The 21,621-nt window shown below is 47.0% G+C and overlaps 1 protein-coding gene across 1 annotated transcript in view; it reads left to right on the forward strand.

The window, feature by feature from the left end:
- The first annotated feature begins 378 nt into the window (after positions 1-378).
- The window catches only part of LOC138528019 (heparan-sulfate 6-O-sulfotransferase 3-B-like), a 955,956-nt gene continuing 934,713 nt past the window's right edge, over positions 379-21,621 (forward strand). The window contains exon 1 of the mRNA XM_069639451.1: positions 379-2,294. Coding sequence (XP_069495552.1) covers positions 1,732-2,294 — 563 coding nt within the window. The 5' untranslated portion in view covers positions 379-1,731. The remainder of the gene's footprint in view (positions 2,295-21,621) is intronic.

Genomic DNA, 21,621 nt, shown 5'->3' on the forward strand with positions numbered 1-21,621 from the left:
AGCTGGCACTGCTGTTAACCAGTCAACAGAAAATAAATGATCTTTCTCATGAGATTAATTTAAAATAATCATGAAAAATCACACCACAGTTACACTCCCGTACCTGCATGTGAAGAAGAGTAACTCCTAAGTAATGCGCCCAGCTACCTTTGGGTTAGGTGCGTTATACAAATAAATAAATAAGAGTACAACTACAAACAAAGCAAGTCCGGGTCAACCTCTTAGTAACTCATCTCACTCTTAAATGGGAACAGACGCCCACGCTCCCTGTCATCCAAAACCCCGGAAAGGAAGGACCCATTGCGGGCTGCAGATCGCTAGCACGTCTCCCCGTCTCATTGGCACCAAGCCTAGTCCAGGCAGACCGCCGGACGCACACATGAGACGCTCCCATACACAGTGCAGACCGCCTTGCTTGCTGATTGGTTATGGAACCAGACCCCACTCCGCGCCTTTAGGTGAATGGATGCCTGTAGAAGAGACCTGCCGGTGATTGGGCCAGGGAACATTAGCCAGGCTGCCTTCAAAAAAACGCGTCTGCCTGGGTTTATAGGCAGCGTGTGCAGGGGACTACCGCCCGGCTACGCTCCAGCAGCGGCACCGAGAGAGAGAGAGAGAGCAGGGCAGGCGGGGGGAGCTGAGCAGTAGCCCCGCCGGCGGTAACAGCCGGCACCGGCCCGGGTGTGCAGACGCAGCCTGCAGTCACTGCAGCCGCGGCCGTCAGCAGCCCGCCAGGGCAGCGCTGTCCTGCTCACTAGTGCTGAAACTTCCCTCGCTCGCAGGTGCGCGGGCGCCACCGCTGCAGCGTGTCTGTGCAGCGCCCGGAGCAGCGTCGGCCGGCTTCCTGGGCATCCGCGCAGGAGAGGAGCACGCGCCCCTTTACTGCAAGGGGGCGTAGAGTTACCGGGCCTTGCCCCGTCGACGGGCACCCCGTGCCTCTGTCTGAATTTCTGGCGGCGGCTGCTTCTGAGCTTTGATGAGCTGCCTACCTCTGGGCTTGTGCCGCTGCCTATTCTTGGATGTGGATGAAGGCAAGAGGGGGGTCCCGTGCTGAAGGGAAGCCCCCCGTCCGCGCGCAACTGCTGATAAGTCTGGCATTTTTGGCATGAGGGCGTTTGTCATCCCAGCGCCTTCCGTTCGTTCCGGCACCGCGCGGTAATGTTTACGCATTGGAGGCATCGCGCGGTGATCCCCACGCAGAGCCGCGGTGCTCTGTCTTCTGTTTCGTGGCGGTGAGGGCATCCCTGGCTATAAGGAACAGCTAAGTGGGCTGCGTCTGCCAGTGAACACTCGGGCTTTCCTTGACTGCATGTGTTTTTAAGTTCCTTTTCATGCCGCATTGTGGAATATTGTTCATCCTCGTTTCTACTGCTTGGGAATTTCGTGAACCACCGCAACAGAGAAAGGGTATTTTGAAGGGCATTTTGGGATGTGCGGAGCCCCCTTTCAAAGTCATCCGTTGCTGCATTTTGGAGATTTTTTCTGGGACTTTTTCCAACTTTGAGGATCATCCATTTTTTTGCTGTTGACGTGGCACCCCATCCTGAGTATTACTACTGCGTGCTATGGAGTCTGGGTGGCCACCTTCCGGATTATACATAGAAAACACAGCCTCTATTTGAGAAATAGGGAATGGCTGAGATTGAAACCCAATTATTTTCCAGATCTCAAGAAGAGCAGGCTGTTTTTGTGGGAGCAATTCTTTGCTAAGGCTGTTGGCTTTGCCAGGAGATGATGGATGACCGCTCCAACAAGTTGGTGCTGGTGCCCGTGCTGGCACTGCTCTTTGTCATGATTGTGTACCAGTATATCTGCCCGGCGGGCACACACTCATGCCACTTTCGAGATGGGCAGAGCATGGGGCCGGGGCTCTTTTCGGCCCAGGACCCCCAGCCATCTATATGGGACGATGAGGGCGAGGAGGAGGCAGAGGAAGAGGGTGGAGGCGTCGCGCCGCGCTCTCCACCCCGCTTCAACTTCACCGCCCAGGACCTGGCTCGCTTCGTGAACTTTAATATCAAGGGTGAGGATGTGCTGGTCTTCTTGCACATCCAGAAGACGGGGGGTACCACCTTTGGGCGCCACCTGGTTCGCAACATCCGCCTGGAGCAGCCCTGTGACTGCCGACCCGGCCAGAAGAAGTGCACCTGTCACCGGCCGGGCCGGCAGGAGACTTGGCTCTTCTCACGCTTCTCCACCGGCTGGAGTTGCGGCCTGCACGCTGACTGGACCGAGCTTACCAACTGTGTCCCCGCAGTCATGGGCCGGAGGAGTGGGCCCTCCCCAAGTCGCAGGTCAGTTTTGTTGAGTGGCTTCCAAGAGGCTGGTTCACCGTGTGCTACTGTGCTTTCGTGGCACTATACCGCTCTTCTTCGCTGCCATACAATGTGAATTATGCAACTGTTGCACTGTGCCCTCAGTCTCTTCTGCTACTGTGTTATCTTATTACTGTGCCATTGTACTCCTGTGCAACAATACTTGTGTGCGTCTGTGTCAATACATTAGTGTTCTGGTGCACCACTAACACTGTGCACCTATACTATTTATTTATTTATTTTGCAATTTATATAGCGCAGCAAGCCCGAAGTTATCTAGGCACTGTTCTTGACAGTAAACTGTCCCACTATATACTTGTACCACCGGCCCATATTATTATTTTACTGTGCAAGTATACTGCTTTGCCACTATACCAGTGTTGCACTGCACCGCGTGCATCTGTAGTATTGTTCCATTGTACTACTGTGCAACGAAAATCACAGTCTACAGTGCCATTATACGACTATCATACTCTACCTTTGGGTCATCATTCTACTGTGCCACCAGAGTACGTTGTCACTGTATGACTCCGCCACACCCTAATGCTGCTACTCTATACTACTGAGTCCCTGCACATCTCGGTTACCATCCAACCCCCCACCCCCTCTCTTCCCCCCCAAGTCCCCTGACAGTCTTAAGCCTTGGAAGTGCCAGTGTTCATGTCTCCTGGACACATCAAGACCACTGCTGCACCACTGCACACATATGTCAATGTGCAACCAAACTACTATACAACTTTGCAGCATCCATTTCAACATGCTCTACTTGTGCTAATGTGTCCTGATATCACTCTGCCACTGTGCCATTTCACCAGCATGCCAGTCTGCTAACGTACTGACTGTGCCACAGTGCCAATGAACCCCTGTGGTAATGATCTACAGGACCATGTTACCGTGGGTGTCATTTATTAAGGGGGGGGGGGCAGGTGTTTCTCTTCTCCAACATTTGTGGCACACCCTTTTGTCCCACTCATTTGGCAGGGGCACCTTTCATTTAGATGTCATGCCCCCCACCCCTCCAACATTTTCAGCAAAGATACTCCACTGCATGTTACACTGACACTCTGACCCATCTACATGCAATTAACCCATGATAATGTGCAGACCAGCACTTATTTGATGGTCTTTCACAGTGTGGGGTGTGTGTGCATTGCCGTGCCCCATAGCAGTGTAGCAATATTCAACCTTGTCCCTAGTCTACGGTGGAACTGTGTTACCACACTGAATACACGAAAGCCACAACAGTGCACATGCTCAGAGGTTGTGTGGCAGTCTCATTACGTGTGGGCACTGTGTGTGATACTGTGCCACATTCCATTATAGTAATACACACCAGTGTGCCTGTTCTACATTGCCAAGACAATACCACACCAGACTAAAGCCACGACGGTGGCTTCTGAAAGGATGTGTGCTTTATATCTGCTACTGTATCACCTTGCCATTGCACTCCTGAAGCAGTCTTCCTCTGGTGGTTCACTGTGCCGAACCCTCCCCACCACAATCCGTCCACGTCACGACAGTGAAAGTGTTCAGAGCAGAGTGGGGCTCCCTTTAATACCGAGGGGTGTGGCCCCGCAAGGCTTCGTTTGTCAAAACACAGTGGCATGGCACAGTGGGGTTTGGGGCAAACGAGCCAAGGCAAATACAAATGGTGAAATTGTGTACGTTTCAGAGTAGTGCACTTAAGAATTTCATGGGGTGCACCTTTAAGTGCGAGCAGGGGGTCAAGGACAGCTAAATATCGGTGAGGGCTCGCCATTCAAATGTTGGGCGAGGTGCTTACCAGAGATAATGGGGGAGGGGCAAACTTATTTCTGTAGGGGGCATCTAACTTCTTTACACATTCTAATGACACTCGTCTAGTGCAGATTCAATGTTACAAGCAGTTAACTCTCTCCTTTAAGTCTGAAAGCACCCACTTGAGGACTGCGGACAGAATGACCGGTTTCTTGGCCCCTTCCACCCTTCCAATCACCCCCTGGCATGCAAGGACGAAACCCACATCATAATTTCAATTGCCTAAGAAATTAATCATATCAATGGAGGTCCTAACAATGAAATGCTTTAGGTTAGCAATTGCTGGGCCTTTGTTAACAGAGAAGCCCAGCCGCCATTTAACATCTCCTTCCTGTTCCGTCCCGCTACGGCTCTGTAGGTCAGGCAGGTTGTGTCAACATAGCCCCAAATTTCGGGGAGGGGGACCCCTGAACAGGGGCGTAGGAGACACATAAAATCTGGGGGGGACAGGGGACATCTTTGGGACTTTGCTTTATTTATTGTGTTTTAGTCAAAGAACTCGACTTTTCACAAAATTAGAATTAAAATAGTAGTACGTATTAAATTACAAATATCACTGTATAAAACAAGAGAAAATAAGAAAAGAAAACACAAGAAAATTAAAGGATGCAGCAGCAAAGAACATGTCTTTGTATGTTGCATTTCTGAATTTATCATCTGACTATGAGCTCATGGTAAGAGAGAGGAAATAACAATTACTTCCAGTGGTCCACAGCTAGGACGCTAGCTCATTAAGAGGCAGATCACCTGTAAGTGGACTCCTGCCAAATAAGCAGTTTGGCAGTGGGTTAGCCTTTTCCCTTTGCGCACAGGTAGGTGCACCCACACATGTGAGGTACCATTTTCATCGGGACACCTATGGGAACGCAGGATGGTAAGACATGCATTTTTTGGCAGTGTGGTTCAGTGGGTGGCCAGAGTGAAATGTCTGAAAATTACGTTTTTTTCTACCAAATTTCAAAGAGACATTTCCCTCTGCCCACCCACAGAAACACGCCACCAACAACAGATGTCCTACCTTCCCGCGTTCCCACAGGTGTCCCAACAAAAACGGTACCTCACATGTGTGGATGCACCTACCTCGGCACAAAGGGAAAAGGCTGCCCCACTGATAACCCCAAGCCTTTCGGCAAAGCAGATTTTGCTCATGTGGACAACCTACAGATTTGGACTTAGGGTGTCGAAGCCACCAAGGAAAACAGAGAACACCATGCATTTAGGAAAGGAAGACACCCGTGGGCACCCCCTTTACACTAAAAACATCCATGGTGGTTTAGTGACCCCCACACCCACTCAAAACAAGTGATCTTTTTTTTATATTTGTTTTTGTTTTGCCTCTTTCCTAGGGGCAGATTGTGCTAGCAATCTGCCCCCAGGGAGGGCTACATGAGATGCCCCCCATCCATTTGGGGTAGGGGGAGAGGGCCACCCCCCTTTCCACTAAAAACATCTATGGTGGTTCAGTGGCCCCCCACACCCACCCAAAACAAGTTATAATGTGTTTCATTTTTTGTTTTGCCCCTTGCCTAGGGGGAGATGGGCACATGTGTGTGGCCATCTGCCCCCGGGGGGGCAAAATGTACTGCCCCAGGCTTGGGGGGTGGCTCTGCTAATATTTGCAGTGGCCTCCCCCACCCCAAATGGATGGGGGAATCTCATGTACCCCTTCCTAGGGGGTGAAATCTGCCCCCTGGGAAGGCTACATAAGGTGCCCCATCCACTTAGGGGGGGGGGGAGAGGCCCCCCAGTGCAAAAATCCCTGGTGACTAGTGGTCCCACCCACACCACCCCACCCAAACTACGTTTTTTTGTTTGCCCCCTTCCCTGGGGGCAGATGATCACCCATCTGCCCCCAGTGTATTGCCCCCATGCTTTGGGGGCCAGGGGGGAGAGGGCAGCTTACATAGTAAGCAGCCCTCCCCCACTTCAAAAACAGATCCCTGTAGGACACACTAACCACATATTCTGGGGGGGATAAATGACATTACATCCCCCCAACTTAAAATTGTGGGGGGGGGGATTTGTCCCCCCTCATCCTCCATTGTTCTACGCCCATGCCCCTGAAGCCCGGTCTGCTGAATGGTGTTGTGCCACTGAGTGCGAGCACATGTGCATGTAGAGCAGACATCTGAATACCTTTGTACCTGGCGTTTTACCGAAGATTAACACAATCTGATTTCTATTATAGAGGGACTTTTTTCGAGTAGACAAAGTGATCGGAAATGTGTTTTCAGGTGTACATCTGAGTGATTATTTCAGAGGGGCACAGCTGTGCGTAGACAGCTGTTTCTTACAAAACAACCCACTACAAAGAGCCTTTTTTTTTTACACAGGATGGGTTTGGTAGTCAAAATTCATAAGTCTGAGCTGCTGTAGTTCTGGCAGGAGAAGCATCCCTGCAAATGAAAACAGATTTGCATATTGCGCATTATGCAGGACTCTTCTGGCTTCTAAACACTGTAATAACTGTCGACCATGTGGGGATTTAAACCAGTGGAGCGCAGGCTGGAGCCATGTCTGAGGTGAGCACTTAGCCCTTAAGACATCCACCCATATGGATCTCAAGAAGCAGGAACTTTCTGCTCTAACCAGACTCTCTTCTTGAACTCTAATAAAGTAGCACAGGTGCTGAGACAGGCAGCCCGGTTGCTGCCCCTAACTCAGACAGCAGCTCACTCCAACATGAATGAGCACGTGATACTCTTGGTTAGGACACAAGTCGGCCTTCAGAGGTAATTGAACTCTGTCAGTCAGTATTCATTGAAAAATGAACTCATTAATGAGAAGGAAACGAACATCATCCTCTTTTGCAAGAATGTGAACAAAAAGATGGGTTTCACCTGGGTAATTCATGATGAGATCCTGATTCCATCACAAAGTTTAATTTACTTGGGCTTTAACTTGGCGCTTGTCAAAGCCTAAGAGTCTCCATGTCTCATATTACGGCTAAAGCTGACCAGTTGACAGGGCATACGAAAAAGATACATTCCAAATTTTGTTGTTTTTCAATTTATCAGTTGGACAGCTTTTACAAATAGAATGTTTTGCCAGTGCTGTTATATGGTATGAACCTTGGTAATTATCACAAGGGCCTTGGATTACGAAAAGATAGAGGCAAAAGTTTGGAAAACTGTTCTTAATTTACCTGATTGTTTACCGATGGCTGCTCTGAGGTACGAGCTAGGGCTCTTCTCTTTGAGTAGTCATTTGGATTGGAAGGTTTTGATATTATGGGCCCAATCATGGAAATGTGCGCAGAAATCTTGCAAGGGCTGCACGCTGAGAAGGACACTCCGCAGGCCTACGAGCGTTAAGAAAAATGCATGCTCTGCTTATTCATGGAATTTACAGTACAAACTAACCGTATTCGCAAGTCGTGCCCCGGAGCGCCCCCGACACCCCCACACGCAAAGCATGAACAGCCAGAACAGCTACCTTTGCGCGCTCCCCGGGCACAAACACACTCACCCTTCAAACAGTTTGTGTGGTCCCCTGTAAGCAGGCCTGCGACTTAGAGACCCTGCGTGGGGTCCCCTGTAACTGTATCCGGCACCCTGACAAAAAGTGCATAAAAAATCATAACCCGGCAATAACATTAGAAATCTGCATTCATACCCACCTAAAACGTTCCTGTACCTCACTACACTGCTTACGCGCACCACTAAGTTACATCGGAACCCCGAGTGTACACACACCCCGAAATCCGACATGCAAGCCGACCTGCGTGCTGCAAATCATATACACTCAAGAGTACTTATTGTGGCGGATTATATGAAGGACTCGCGTGGCCATTTCCCAGCTGAGAGGTTGTGCAATTGAATCCATTAATACGTATCATACTGTGCAATTGTGGGCATGCAAGGAACTGCCTGGAGGCCGTCCATTTGAACGCCCACTTTTTTTCTTAAGTTCTTCCCTATTTTTGGTGTTTCACGTCTTTCTGAGCCCTCTGCGCAAGCCATGCCCACGCTCTCCTTCCAGTCGCGCACAGGACCATCATCGGGTCGCACAAACATGCCGAGCCAGCACAAACTCCACGCAAGTACAGGAAAAGTACAGCGCATTCGATTCCATGAATCGACAAAGGCAGATTTGCGTGCAGTTGCACGCGCAAGTACCCTATTTTCTGCACAGATAATTCCATGAATCGGGCCCTATATCACAAATTGCTAGATCCACCTGCAGCGTCCTTGTTTTTCAAGCTTTCAGTGCTACTGAACTAAAAGACATATGGTCCCCTGTTAAACCTCCAAAGCCGTGATGAAATAGTCTCGACTAACTGTAATCTATTAGGGGATGGTCTAATTCTAAATCCGGGAGCTGTGTAAAAAAAAATATTTAAGTATGATTGGTTTCTGACTACTGACAAAGTTAGGGCATTGAAACTGTTAAAGAGTTTGTCTACCCTGGACAAGCCTTTGAGTTTTATGACTGCCTCATCCCAAAAGTTTCATAACGCCTATTGGAGGTCTCAATTCTTAAGGTATAGATTACATGTATTGCCGAAAAGGGAGGTCCGTCGAGTGAGGTCAGCTTTGAGCGATGAAGCTGTGGGGAATTGCGGCTTGTTTCGGGATGGTGGCAGAGTTGCAGACAAGGACGCATATCCTGGCTGAGTGCCCAGTGCTGCAAGCCCAGAGAATGTCTCTGCTGGTCCTTTATCTGCATATTGGGCCTCATCACGAGCATGGCGGTCAGGAAACAAGGGTGTCGGTAACCACGTACCGGGACCATTTTGCGGACCACCATGCTCCGACAATGCCAGTAGGGGCTACGGATCCCCCAGCAGGTTTGACCTGCCGGGGATTCTGGCCCCTACCGGCATTGTCTTCAGTGAAGCACCGGCACCGTTAGCAACGGTGCTGGTGCTTCAGTGTCCCCATTCCCGTGGAGTCCTGTGGGACTCCACGGGAACAGGGACTTAACTTCTCCGCCACTTAACATCCCGGCCCGTCGCCACCCGTAATATCCCGTTTGCACCAGGATATCAGTCGGCAGAAACAGTGTTACGAGGTCGGCAGCACCTCGGGTTACTGCCGACTTCGTAATGAGGTCAAATGTCTTATACACAAACTCAGATGAATATTATCTTCGATTTTCCAATGGTGAGGAAACTTCATTGACAGGAGTTGTTAGAATCAGGTGGTGATTATTTGTATTTGGTGATGAGAAGTTTTATATTACATTTTTTCCAATTAGTTTTAGGAATAGCAATGAGGGTAATTTTAGCCGTTACTGTTTCATTTGTGTGTTATAAGTCTTAAATTGGGCTTTCCTTAGCTGTCATCACAATGAAAAAGTACATGTCCTGTGGGACTCCACGGGAATGGGGACTTAACTTCTCCGCCACTTGACATCCCGGTCCGTCGCCACCCGTAATATACCGGTTGCACCAGTATATTGGGCTTTCCTTAGCTGCTTGTAATGTTTGTATGATTGATATTTGATGTACAAAACTTTTGTTTAAGGTTGCCTTGATGAACCGTCATCACAATTAAAAAGTACATTTAAAAAAGTGATCTGTAATGTGTTTTCTGGTGATTATTTCAGAGGGGCACTGTTGTCCGTAGAAAGCTGTTTCTTACAAAACTACCTGCTACAGAGTTGCTTTTTTTGCACGGGGTGGCTGCGCTAGTCATAACTCCGAGCCGCCATCGTTCTGGCAGGAGAAGCATCCATGCAAATGATGACAAATGTCTATATTGGATATTGCGCATTATGCAGGACTCTTCCGGCTTCTAAACGCTGTAGTTACTGTAATGTTATCCAATTTAATGGCACTCAATTTATCGACCTTGTAAGGATTATGGGTTGGGTCGACCATGTGGGGATTCAATCCAGTGGAGCACAAGCTGGATCCATGTCTCAGGCGAGCCCTTAACACTCACGAAATCCACCCATATCGATTTATAGCAGCAGGCACTTGCTGGTTTAAGCCCACTCTCTACTTGAATTCTAATGAAGTAGCATGGGTGCTGATACAGGCAGCTCGGTGTCTGCCCCTTAACTCAGACAGCAGCTCACTCAAAGACTGGGGCACCCTCTGTGCACCTGTAGCTGTTGGAACTCCTCTCTGCAATAATCATGGGGTTGCCAACTCCATGTCCGGAGGGATGCCATGTCCCAGTACTGAGTTTTCACTTCTCTATCAATTGCCTGCTGGAAGCTGTGATGCTGGCTCACTTCCATTGAACACAGCAGACTAAATTAAAACTAAGGTAAAAGCAAAGTCCAGGAATGGCGTAGGGTGTCCCTTGTGACATGGAGTCACCTGAATAATTTAAATAATCCCCCCGCCTTGCCATGGGCTTCTAAGAAAGCAATGGCATTTGGGGCATACGTGTGAAATCTTCAGAGAGCTAGGGTCCAAGGTGTAGCCAGGATTGTCTAACACGTGGGGCCTAAAGCTAATGTGTTTGGGCCCAGTGCAGGACATCAATATCTGTAAATGTCCGACCAGCGCTGCCGAGTGGGCATTTACAGATTGTGGCTGGGCCTTGCCCGGTCAGGCCCTACCCTTTCTATGCCTCCGCGGCAGGGAGATGCCCTTGCTTACCCACCCGTCCATAAGAGTCCTTGGCACAGGAGCAGGGGTCTGGCTTTAGCACTCGAACCAACACAGGCCCTTTGTCCCACTCGCCTACAATGACATCTCCTTCTGCCCGTGCTTGGCATCCAGTGGTTAATCAGCGTTTCAGAGCCATGAAAACACACACGCCAGAAGCACGTCTTAAACAAGCATGCCCAGGGTCGGACTGGGACAAGAAATAGGCCGGACACCCAAAAAATGTGGCCCACCCCTCGCCTCATGACCCTTGACCTCTGATGACATCACCAGAAGTGATGTCATTTAACCACACCCCAGTGACCTCCTGGGAAGCGATGAAAAATATGGTTATGATTTCACTAATGTGATGTACATTTCATACAAGAATTGATCACCATATGTATCATTAATAGCTGTGTGTATAGATGCATATTGCACGTTGCAGGTGTATTATTTTTTTCTTTAAAAAAAAAAAATCTAATTTTTTTTTTTCAAAATCGGCCCAGTAATGCCCGGAAATCGGTCACCACTCCACAGGGACGATTTCGACCCGGCCACGGGCATGTCTTTGGGCATAAAGCGAGCGGCAAGGCGGTGCGGGTGCCTGCATGCTGTTCTCATCGAAGTTTCAGTCAATCACAGTCAAAAGCAGAACCATGGACAGCGGCTGCAGGGAAGAACACTTCACAGGCAGGAAAACCAGGGCTCCCTCGAAGTGGCGGACGTACGTTTCCCCCAGAACCATGTGGATTACCCCGTGTATCCACCACCACCTTTCACCCACACATGGTATCACACGATCACCCAGCGAAGAAGCGAGCTTTGCTCTAGTCGCTCACAGTTCTGTGGAATGCCTGCGCAGGGGCTGGCATTTCCAAACTCTGGCAGCGTGGCGCCGGGCGATGTGTGTCAGCAGAACTCACTCTAGGTCCACGCTGTGCATCAAGGGCAGGTGCAATTAGTAGCTGCGTTTCAACAGCCACAATCAACAGCATTGTCTAGGCATGAGCTTAATAGCTCGCCGAGGTCAACGACGCGTGGGCTCTGCTTCCTCGACTGTTTAGGCCTAGCATCACGATGGCATGAGAGCGCGAGGCTGCACCAAGGCGAATGGATGACCACGCGGCTGTAAAGGCACGTGCGGGATGCACAGCACACGGAGGGAAATCTCACAGGAGGAATTTGGCAACTCAGCATAGGTTTTCAGGTTATGGCAGGATCGTAGAAATGCAGATTTGCGCTCGGAAACGCTTTGCTTCTGATAACGGCAATATGCAGGAAAACAGCGTACATGATTATGCTTTTTCTTTTTGGATGTAAGACATCTATATGCAATGAGGTATAGCATGACCTGACTACTTTTGTTAACCCTCAGCACTCGCAATCTCTTCAGATACAGAGATACAATGAGATGCACACGATCAAACAATTTTGATCCAATTGGGGAAGCTAGGATTAGAACACAAGGCTGCTGTTTACACAGCCAGCCCATTTCCAACTAGAGCAGGGGTCTGCAACCATTGGCTCTCCAGATGTTTTGGGCTACAACTCCCATCAGACCTGGCCATCAGAATCAATGGTATGGGTTCAAAAGCGTGGTATTCCTGGGGCTTTAAGTGGCACGGGGCTAGCCGATGCCGAGACCGGTAGGCTGAGGAATCGTGTTCTGTGGTGGGGCCCTGACGGGGCTCGCTAATCTCCCCTGGCAGCCCCGGCTGCTACAGGGCAAGGCTTTTTTCAAAAGCCTGAAGCTCTCGCTCATGCCCGGGTGCTTCAGAAAAAAATGCCTTTAATCCATAAGGGTGGCTCCGCACGTGCAAGGCATCCCTTCAAGCAAGAGATGCCCGTGGGCCGGAGCCACCATTATGGAAGAAAGGCGAGGCTGCTGGACGCAGAGGCCTTTTTTTCTAAAGCCTGAAGCTACCGCACATTTGGGGAGTTTCAGCCTTTAGGAAAAAAGGGCTCATCTTCCAGTGGCCGTACCTTTTCAGCCTTAATGGTGACCACAATAGGATGGGGGCTTTGTAACGACGAATAGGAAGCAAAGGCTTGCAAAATATATAATGCAACGCTAATGTAGAGCTAAGAGAAAATGTCACAGGTGAAGAAAAACATTTTTTTGCCCCTAATACCAAAATTCTAGGACCTTTGTCTGCATTTCCTGTTGTTCTGGTGTTTAACTTTGGCACACACCTCTACGTACTCTCTTGTACCAACTGTTCATTCATCAAGTTTCTGGTTGCATTGATTTTACGGGGTGATGGTCAAATGGAAGTTTCCTTCCAGGAAGTACTTAGCAAACCAGAACACCTCACACAACGGACCTCCTGCTGTAGAAGTCTGCATAAGTGAATAGCAGATGGCACACCAGTGCTTCACGTGCACACATTATCGGAATTATGCACACACATTTGTTTCACAACAACAAAGAACGTCAAAAATCCAAACTTCGCTGTGCCAGTCAAAACCAGGCTATTAAGAAATTTAGAAATGTATATACCAAATTTACATATAGCCATTCGGCTTCGTATAACACAATACATACGACATAAACATGCAATTCAACTTGTCCATGTGTTGAAGGGCTATAAGGCTATTAATGTCAGACCCATTCTTGCATAGCACAGTTGTCTCAGTTCAAATGAGAATGATTTTAAAAATAAAGGTGACCTTATTGGGAACATCGAGTACAGTCATAGGGGCCAACTGCCCCTATGTCGCAGGTCACCTATACTCAGCCATGTCTGTATAGCCATCAGCAGTTTCGATGTTAAAACAGACAGACGACCACACTTAACATTCAACAACCAAAGGTACCAGCTCCTGGCAGATGTGGATTCACACAGCTAAATGTACCCTACGCCATGTAATGCTCCACACGTTAATGACATATCTCTACCTATATGCAACAGAAGAGAACAACGAACTACTCACCACAGGGACCTTTACAATCTCTCTGTATACATATACCGTGATTCTAAGGGGGTCACTGTCCTCGTTTGCGCATTTTTCCCCATGGTCGTTTTGGTCGAAGGTTTTATTAATGTATATATGTTTTGTGTTTGAGGATAGGGGATTGGGGGTGGTGGGTGCAGGGAAAGGTGGTGGAGGGGTGGGTTAAATGGTGGGTTGGAAAAAGAAACCCCACATTGAAATAAAAATGACAAAAATGACTAGAGGGAAACATTTGCGATTAATGTGCAAATGAGGAAGGTGACCTTGTTAAAACACGTACAACCATCAGTATAGGCCTGGATGAAAGGTAATAACCCAGCCTTATGAAATGAAGACAATCATAGTCGAGGTCCCTTCCCCCCGCCCCCGATATATGCATTGACCAGCTCGCTGTGTGTTCAGGACACCTACCACCTTCTTCAGTCTAAACACGCCTGTAGTCCATGGGACAGCCCCCACTCCCGTGTCAGACTGGAGTTAGATCTATTGATCTATGTGTTATGGTATGTTACGCGACGTCACTGGGATGTATACAGATCACCTCTTCTATCTGTATAGTCTCCAGCCACAGCCACTAGAGATTATTTCATGGTAAGTCTGGGATTTAAAGAGCGAGACTCTATTCCTCAGTGCTCCTGACAAAGAAAACAACCTAACATTGAACTATATCCTGATTGGGATATAGATTTTTAGCTCTTAATGCTAATGTAAGTAGTGTTGTTGTTGTATGGTTGATCTGAGTTCGATGGAAATCCTCAGAGTAAACTAGAATGAATGAATGTATTATATACAATGAAAACTTGACAGATTAATGGCCATTCATAACTGGGGGCAATAGAGGTTAGTGAGGAGGCCTTTGAGAATTTGTGAGGAAGAATCGAAGACAACAATCAGGGCCTTGATATATGATATGGTATGATGTGGCATTTATAACGCGCCTCTGCGCAAGTGTTTCTGGGCGCGACAAGACAAGGAGGGGGAAACAAAGGGAGGACAAAATAACGATCTTAAAAGGCCTTTTGTCATTCAGATCGTGCAAGTGTGGGGAAGATGGAAGGGGAGAAATGCCTGGGAAAGCACACACTATACTTTCAAGCACTCCAGGCTTGGTGGTTCAAAACTCAAAGGGCCTCATTACACGGTAGGCGGTAAGGGTTTACCGGTACCGGTATTTTACCGGTACCGGTAAATCCTTACCGCCTTACTACGAGATCCCTTTGCGGGTTGGGGAGTTTAACGCCTGCTTTTTGCAGGCGTTAAAAACCAACCCGCAAAGGGACCAATGGAGCTAATTACGGTACCGCAATGTGCGGTAACGTAATTAGCGCCTTCCCCATTCCCATAGAGCCCTATGGGGCAAAAATGGGAATGGGGAAGGGCAATGGTGGAAGGGGGAATTACCGCCCCGCCAACCTTAGAATGGGGCGGTAATTCCCCTTTCCACCAAGGCGGTGCTGGTATTTTACCGGCATGAACCATGGCGCTAATAGCGCCATGGTTCTCCGCCTACCGTGTAATGAGGCCCAAAGACACAAATAACCTTTAATGGGCTCTGGATCAAGCAACTAAAGAAAGAGACAAATGTGGAGGCGATTATGTCTGTCTGACATGCAAAGAGAGGCGCTGTGTATGCAGCGTGATTCCAGTGGAAATCCGTTCTCATTTCTTTGCCGGGATTAATATCTAACAGTCTTAGAAGTCACTTTGGAGAAGAAAGCATCAGGTATGTTTTATCGGTAAAACAGTTATTAAGGAAAGGATCAGCGATAAGAAAACAGACCGCTGTGACAGTTGATGTCAAACGGGCAAAGCACGGTTGAGGACGAAACGGCAAAGAACGAGAGTAAGATTTGAAAATGATGACTTACCTGCTGTAAAGTATTCTAAATAGCAATCCAGGCAATTATTTTTTTATTTTTAAAGTGCTTGGCTAAGTAACCGGTTTCCTGGGTGAACGTGTTTTTCTATTCTCTACCCACCACTTTAAACGACTACCTGAAAATTAACCGAAAGCCACAGACGGACGGTGCAAATGGACAACTTGAATTAAATACCTCTCTGAACTATTGTGTTTTAAGGAACAAATTATAAAGTCAAGCTAACCCTTTTGATAGCAAGTCGACTGGCTCTACCCCTGGCCCTGGTGTGCCAAAAGTTGGGATGATTTGTTCTTTGTGAAATTGTGATTTCCATTGTGAGGGCATTTCGCTATATTATTTTGGAAGTACTTTGAACCTATTGTTAGCTGCTTTATGTAAAGGTGAGTTTTATGTAAAAGTGTGCTCAACCTCCTTCGAAACGAGCCTGCAGGGCTCTCAACCGTTATCATGCGAGTCCGAGCAGGACTGTGGGTGCTGGGGGTTCTGGTATGACCCGAGCTCCTGCTTGAATCTAAGGCAAGAGTTGGAGACTTGGGTTAACTTTGAGTGTTTCAAGGCTGCCAAGAATAGGCCCTGCTCTTCTGAGAGAAGCTTGAGTCCCTTTTCGCCCTCCTCTCTAACCTGTCGCTGTGATTTCCCTCCCCCTCACAAAAAACAGCAATGCGTGTTTTGTAATGTTATCGTGGACCCATTCACCGACTTTCTGTTCATGCTAGAAAAATAAACATGTCGATCACTCTGAACCCAGTCACTGTGATTGTCTACTCCCTCACAGAAGCCCTCATGTGCCACTTTCACTATCCATTTCTGACTAATAAAATGCATAACTCTCATTCTAAATGAACCCTCTTTCTAATTGCAAACTAAATTCAAATGAAAGAGATGTACTGTAATCCCAGTTCTAACATTAAACTTACTCCGATGTTATTTCTAAGTCACCTTCTAATTTAGCACTCTTCTAAAGTAACATGAACACCAACAGCAACCTCTTGCCACCATGACTTCCTTCCGGGGAGGGTCGCGAGGGTAATCCGGATCTGCAGAAGCTTAGGCCTTTAACAGGCACAAGCTTGAATTCGCGGTCCAATGAGGTTGAATGCTTGAAAAAGTTTGACACTTTGTCAAACTCGCTGAAATGTATATTTTGTAATTGTAATTGGTTATTTATAAGGCGCGTAATACCCAGAGGTTCTAAGCACGGACCCACGGATCAAACCTGTGTTGCTCCGCGTCCTCTGCTATCCTCCCGAAATGACTCTACGTTTGTTAAAACGTGTTTCATCGACACTAATCATGACCCATTCAATGCATCAGTAGGACTGACACTAACTGCTCAATCTGAGACTTTCAGGTGCAAAGATGTTCTGCCCCAAACTGCTCTGCCCTATACATCTCTGCATATGCGCACTCTCTGCTCCATTGCATGGAGAGTCTGAGTCCCCATAGGTATGCCAGCACTCTGCGTATATGTGAAGTGACCTTGCGCGTTCAGCGAATGATGGGGATTTTTGTGTCATGTGTGCTCAAATCGTCTTGGTGAACTGTGCTTGATCATGCTTCCCCAGCAACAACCATACATACAATATCAAAGTAAATAGTGAAGTTGGAGAAAGCGGGTTGGCATCCAGTCATTTTACTGAAAATAAATCAGAGTGGTTTTACCGAAGTAAAGAAATACCCAAAAAATACAGAACATTTTAAATAAATATATGTATTGTAGTGGGGTAAGGAGTTAAAATGGGTGTGGACAGGGTTAAAAGGGTAGGGAAACAAGGGGATTGGAGGCGACCCCCCAAATAAAAAAAGAATATATAATTCGGTATTTTTTGGGTATTTAAGGGTTTAATTTGTGGCTAAGATAGAAACAATGGCTGCCACCATTGCAGATCTCCACCGTGCACAATTCAGCAATCCCACATGATTCACAGTGTGCCCGAGGTAAAAGGCTCAGCCACTGCGTCACTCCACACACACCTCAGATAACCGGCCACTGTCTGTCCACTGAGAGTGGAGAAAGATCAGGGCAGGGCAATGTCCATTGGCATGATGCCCTATCTGCCAGCTCTTTCACACGACCAATCCCAAGGCTCAGAATGGGCCCCAAAGGAGGAAGGATGCCTGTGGTTCTGAGTTGTTTTGTGATGCCCATGGACATTTTTTCTTGTGGTTTTTTTTGTCCTGACCATCCACAATGAGTTTTTATGGCCCCCGGTCGAGAAGTACTGATGGGTTGGTGACTGAGCTCAAATGAGTCAATTAGAATTCTCTAAAGGTGCAGCAGGAAGATGTGGACATTGCTGGGGCATGTCCACTCTGGGACTATCCCACTCAGGCCCCCCCGCATTTCACTTTCAAAATTGGACCCAAACATTTGCTACCCTACCTTATATGCTCAAAATCCGGGAGCTACTTTTGGGTGGCAAATGATTGAAGTCGTTTGATTTGCATTCATTTCTCAATTGCTGTCAGTTAGGTATTTCGATTTTCCATTGCCGGTTGTAGTCACTTGATAATCCATAAACCATCTGAACGCCATCTTCAATAATGGAATTCTGGGAATACGTGTTTACAGAATATTTTTAAATGTATGTAACAATGAAGAGTTCTAAGGTGCACTACATGCCAACTACAGCCAATCTGATTAAAACACACCTGTACAAACCCCCTGCCTCTATTTACACTTGGACATCCTAGTTAGGTATTAGTGCTGACTCAGTTCGACACACAAACATCTCCAGTCTCTCTTTAGGGGACGAGAGCTGAATGATTTATAGCGTTCCTAGTGAAAAAGTATTTTTTATAGATGAATACAAAAAGATTGATTTAGAAAAAACGGTGAGAGGTAGGGTGTGGGGAGCGGGTAAATGTGAGTGTGTTTGCTTTTTTGTGTGTCTGTATGTCTCTGGGGCGGGGATGAGGGGCAATGGTGGGGTGGTGAAGGGAGGTGATGGGGGGAAAAAGGGGGGATTCAGGGATACATCGGGCTGGGAGGATAGCTCAGGGGCAACATACTCATCTCGGAAGCAAGACGACACAGAGCACCACCCCGGGTCCGCGCTTAGAAACCTCTGGGTATTAAGCACGTTAAAAATAACCAATTATATCCAATTATATATCTGATATCCTGCCAGAGTGGAAGAGGGTAGTGGGGGTCAGGCAGGGGATCAACTTCCTGGGGGGGGCAACGTTAGTGGGGGTTGAGACCTGACCCCAGAAGTGAGATCATTCTGCATTTGATGGCTGCACAAAATTGGCTGAAATAAATCGGACTTCATAATTTGGAAATACCACATACAACAGATTTAAAGGTCAGATTAAAGGCTAAGTAAAATCCGATTTTCAGCACGACTGCATCTTTCAATAACAGGGATCATGGTGCAATGACCCGGCGGGCTGCTATATTCTCCAAAGAATACGGGCTAGTGCACATATCCTGAAAACCAAAGTAATGCTAAGTGCGAGCGGACCAACATGGGTGATTTGATATTAACAGGAAAAAGAAAAGAACATAGATATTGTGACAGAATTTAGATGTCTAGGGCTGCTTCCTACTAGGAGTTAATGGCCCTCACATCTAGATGCTCTTTTGCACTAAACACTGAACCTGGCCGGTTTCATTGGCCATGTTAGTAGAAGAAATGGCAACATCTTAGTTCCTAAAGCAATGTCTGTTCAGCCCTTACATACTGCTTTCAACAACATTAGAGGCACAGTTGTGGGTGGAAAGTATGTTAAAAGTGTAGATGAAATTGAGATATCGGTTGTCCGGATCCATTTGAAAACCCAATTCAGGAGGATCCTTAAAGGGCTGTGCCTCTCCAAATGGCCACGTAGAGCCCAACGTTCTTATTAGTTATCTTGGCTATCCCTGTGGAAATCAGCTACTTCGATGGCTAACCAGGATGAGATGGTGGAGGACAATGCATGCGCAATATTGATGACCTATAAACAAGATGCAATAGTTTGTTTGTTTGTTTATTTATTTATTGTGCACGCCGGACCCTGAGGTAGCAGAGCGCATAGTAAAGTTTGGCCGAAAAGGCTAAGATGCTACACTGTCTGTTTCAATGGTAGGTCAAGTAAAGGGTGAGGATGGCAAGGATGGCAAGGGTAATGCATCTTATTATATGTCTGGTTCTTCTGCCAGGAACGTGGTGTAAGTAATAGTTGGTCTGGGAATAGTTGTTAACATTGGTGCTTTTTTCCATCCGTTTATAAGAAAGAATAGTCACTTGATTTAATTAATGTTGGCAGTGTTGCCAAGAAGTGCCTTACCACTTGAGTTTCCTGTGGGCATATGGTGAGTTCAGCATGGTAGGTAAGGTTCTGAGGTACTTTAGTGGGGGAAAGTTGATGAATCTTTGGGTGTCAGTGGGGTCATGCTACTAATCAGTGTGGAGGGGCCAATGGATTTGCAAGTCTGGTAGGTAGAGGCTGTAGACAGGTAAATATTAGTGAAAGTGATGGGTTAATACACAAGCAGATGAGATCATGACCCAGGTCTGTTGGGCTTCACTGACCTGTAGTTAATGTGAAATAACAGTGTATCAGGGTCTGCTACTCTACCCAGATGTTCAGATCTGCACATCCTCAACTGTTTGAGAGAGAAGCATAGAGCAATCTCTACATCTTCAGAAAAACAACACCAAATGGAACATGTTGGGCCATAACATTTGAGGAGTTATGCCAGTGTACATCATTTCATGGACCTGGCTATTAAACTGAGCTTCAAGGAGCTCGTGCAATGTATCTTAGTAGAAGGATCACACCAGTTGTTTTCAGATGTGGAGTGACACAAACTAAGTGGTTTGTTCCCCCAATTCCTTTTAGGACACATTAAATTGCTTGCTCTTATGGGCCTAGGTGGGCAGCAGGGTCCTAAAAGTCATCTACGTAGCTACGTTGTTGGGAACAAATTGGTACATTTTATTTTGTTTGTGCTATTGGAAAATGGCAACTTTCCTTTTTTTCAGGTGATATGCTATATGTGCCTGGTCATTAAACCCTGAGGGTAATGGCATCTGAGATTGGTTGATGAAAAGGGAAGCATCTTATAACTGTAATTTGGTTAGTCTATATCAATCGGCATATATCAATACAACACCCTTTGAAAAGATGGGATTGGGTAAATGATTAGATGCAGGGTACGGCAGGTGAAAAACATGTACATGAATCCCTATGAAGCTGTCACTTTTTGTCAGATTTCAGGGTCTTAATTTTGTATCTTAAAAATTGCATTTTATGATGAGGATTTTACATGATATTGGGCCTCATTACGACCCTGGCGCTAAGGGGTTAAAGGCGCCATGAAAGGCTGCGGCGCCGTTAACCCCTTAGCGCCTAATTACGAGGTCCCTTTGCGGCTCCCGACCTTAACGTCTGGTCTGGACCAGCCGTTAAAGTAGGGACCCGCAAAGGGATCTTGAAGGTAATTACGGTACCGCAATTTGCGGTACCGTAATTACTGCCACCCCCATTCCAATTGAGCCCTATGGGGCAAAAATGGGAATGCAGAAGGGCCAATGGTGCATGGGGAATTACCGCCCCGCCAACCTTGGAATGGGGTGGTAATTCCCCATTTCACCATGGCGGACTCGTTACAATACCGGCAGCAACCATGGTGCTAATAGCTCCATTGGTTACCGCCGGTGTTGTAATGAGGGCCGTTGTGTGGTTTATAGGCAATAAAGATGTTCGTTTTGTTTACTGTTTCATAGTGTTTGCATATCAACACTAGTTGTTAAATAAAAAATAACAAAAAAAGCCATATGTGTTGACAACGGGCATACATCACAATAATATGCCTGAATGTCAAGAGCTGCACAATCCATAAGTATCTCAGAGCCGTTGGTTCACTCCAACATAAGTGGTAAAATTAAAAGATCTGTTTTTGCTGCTTACTTCCAATAAACAATTGGAAATGCGCTTCGATATGGGCTAACACATCTTTCATACTGCTTGGTGCTTTAATAAGGCTATAATAGAAATCAAACATAAAGAAATGCCTGTAAAATAAATAAGCTTTGCAACAAAGATTCATATTACATTGCTTTTTACTTGTGGACAATTTACTGGTTTCAATATTACAAAAAATATGTTTAATATCAGGATAGCTCTTAGTATCTGC

The sequence above is a fragment of the Ambystoma mexicanum genome, chromosome 7q (genome assembly GCF_040938575.1).
Source record: "Ambystoma mexicanum isolate Mex_15411 chromosome 7q, UKY_AmexF1_1, whole genome shotgun sequence".
NCBI classification, from domain to species: Eukaryota; Metazoa; Chordata; class Amphibia; order Caudata; family Ambystomatidae; genus Ambystoma; species Ambystoma mexicanum.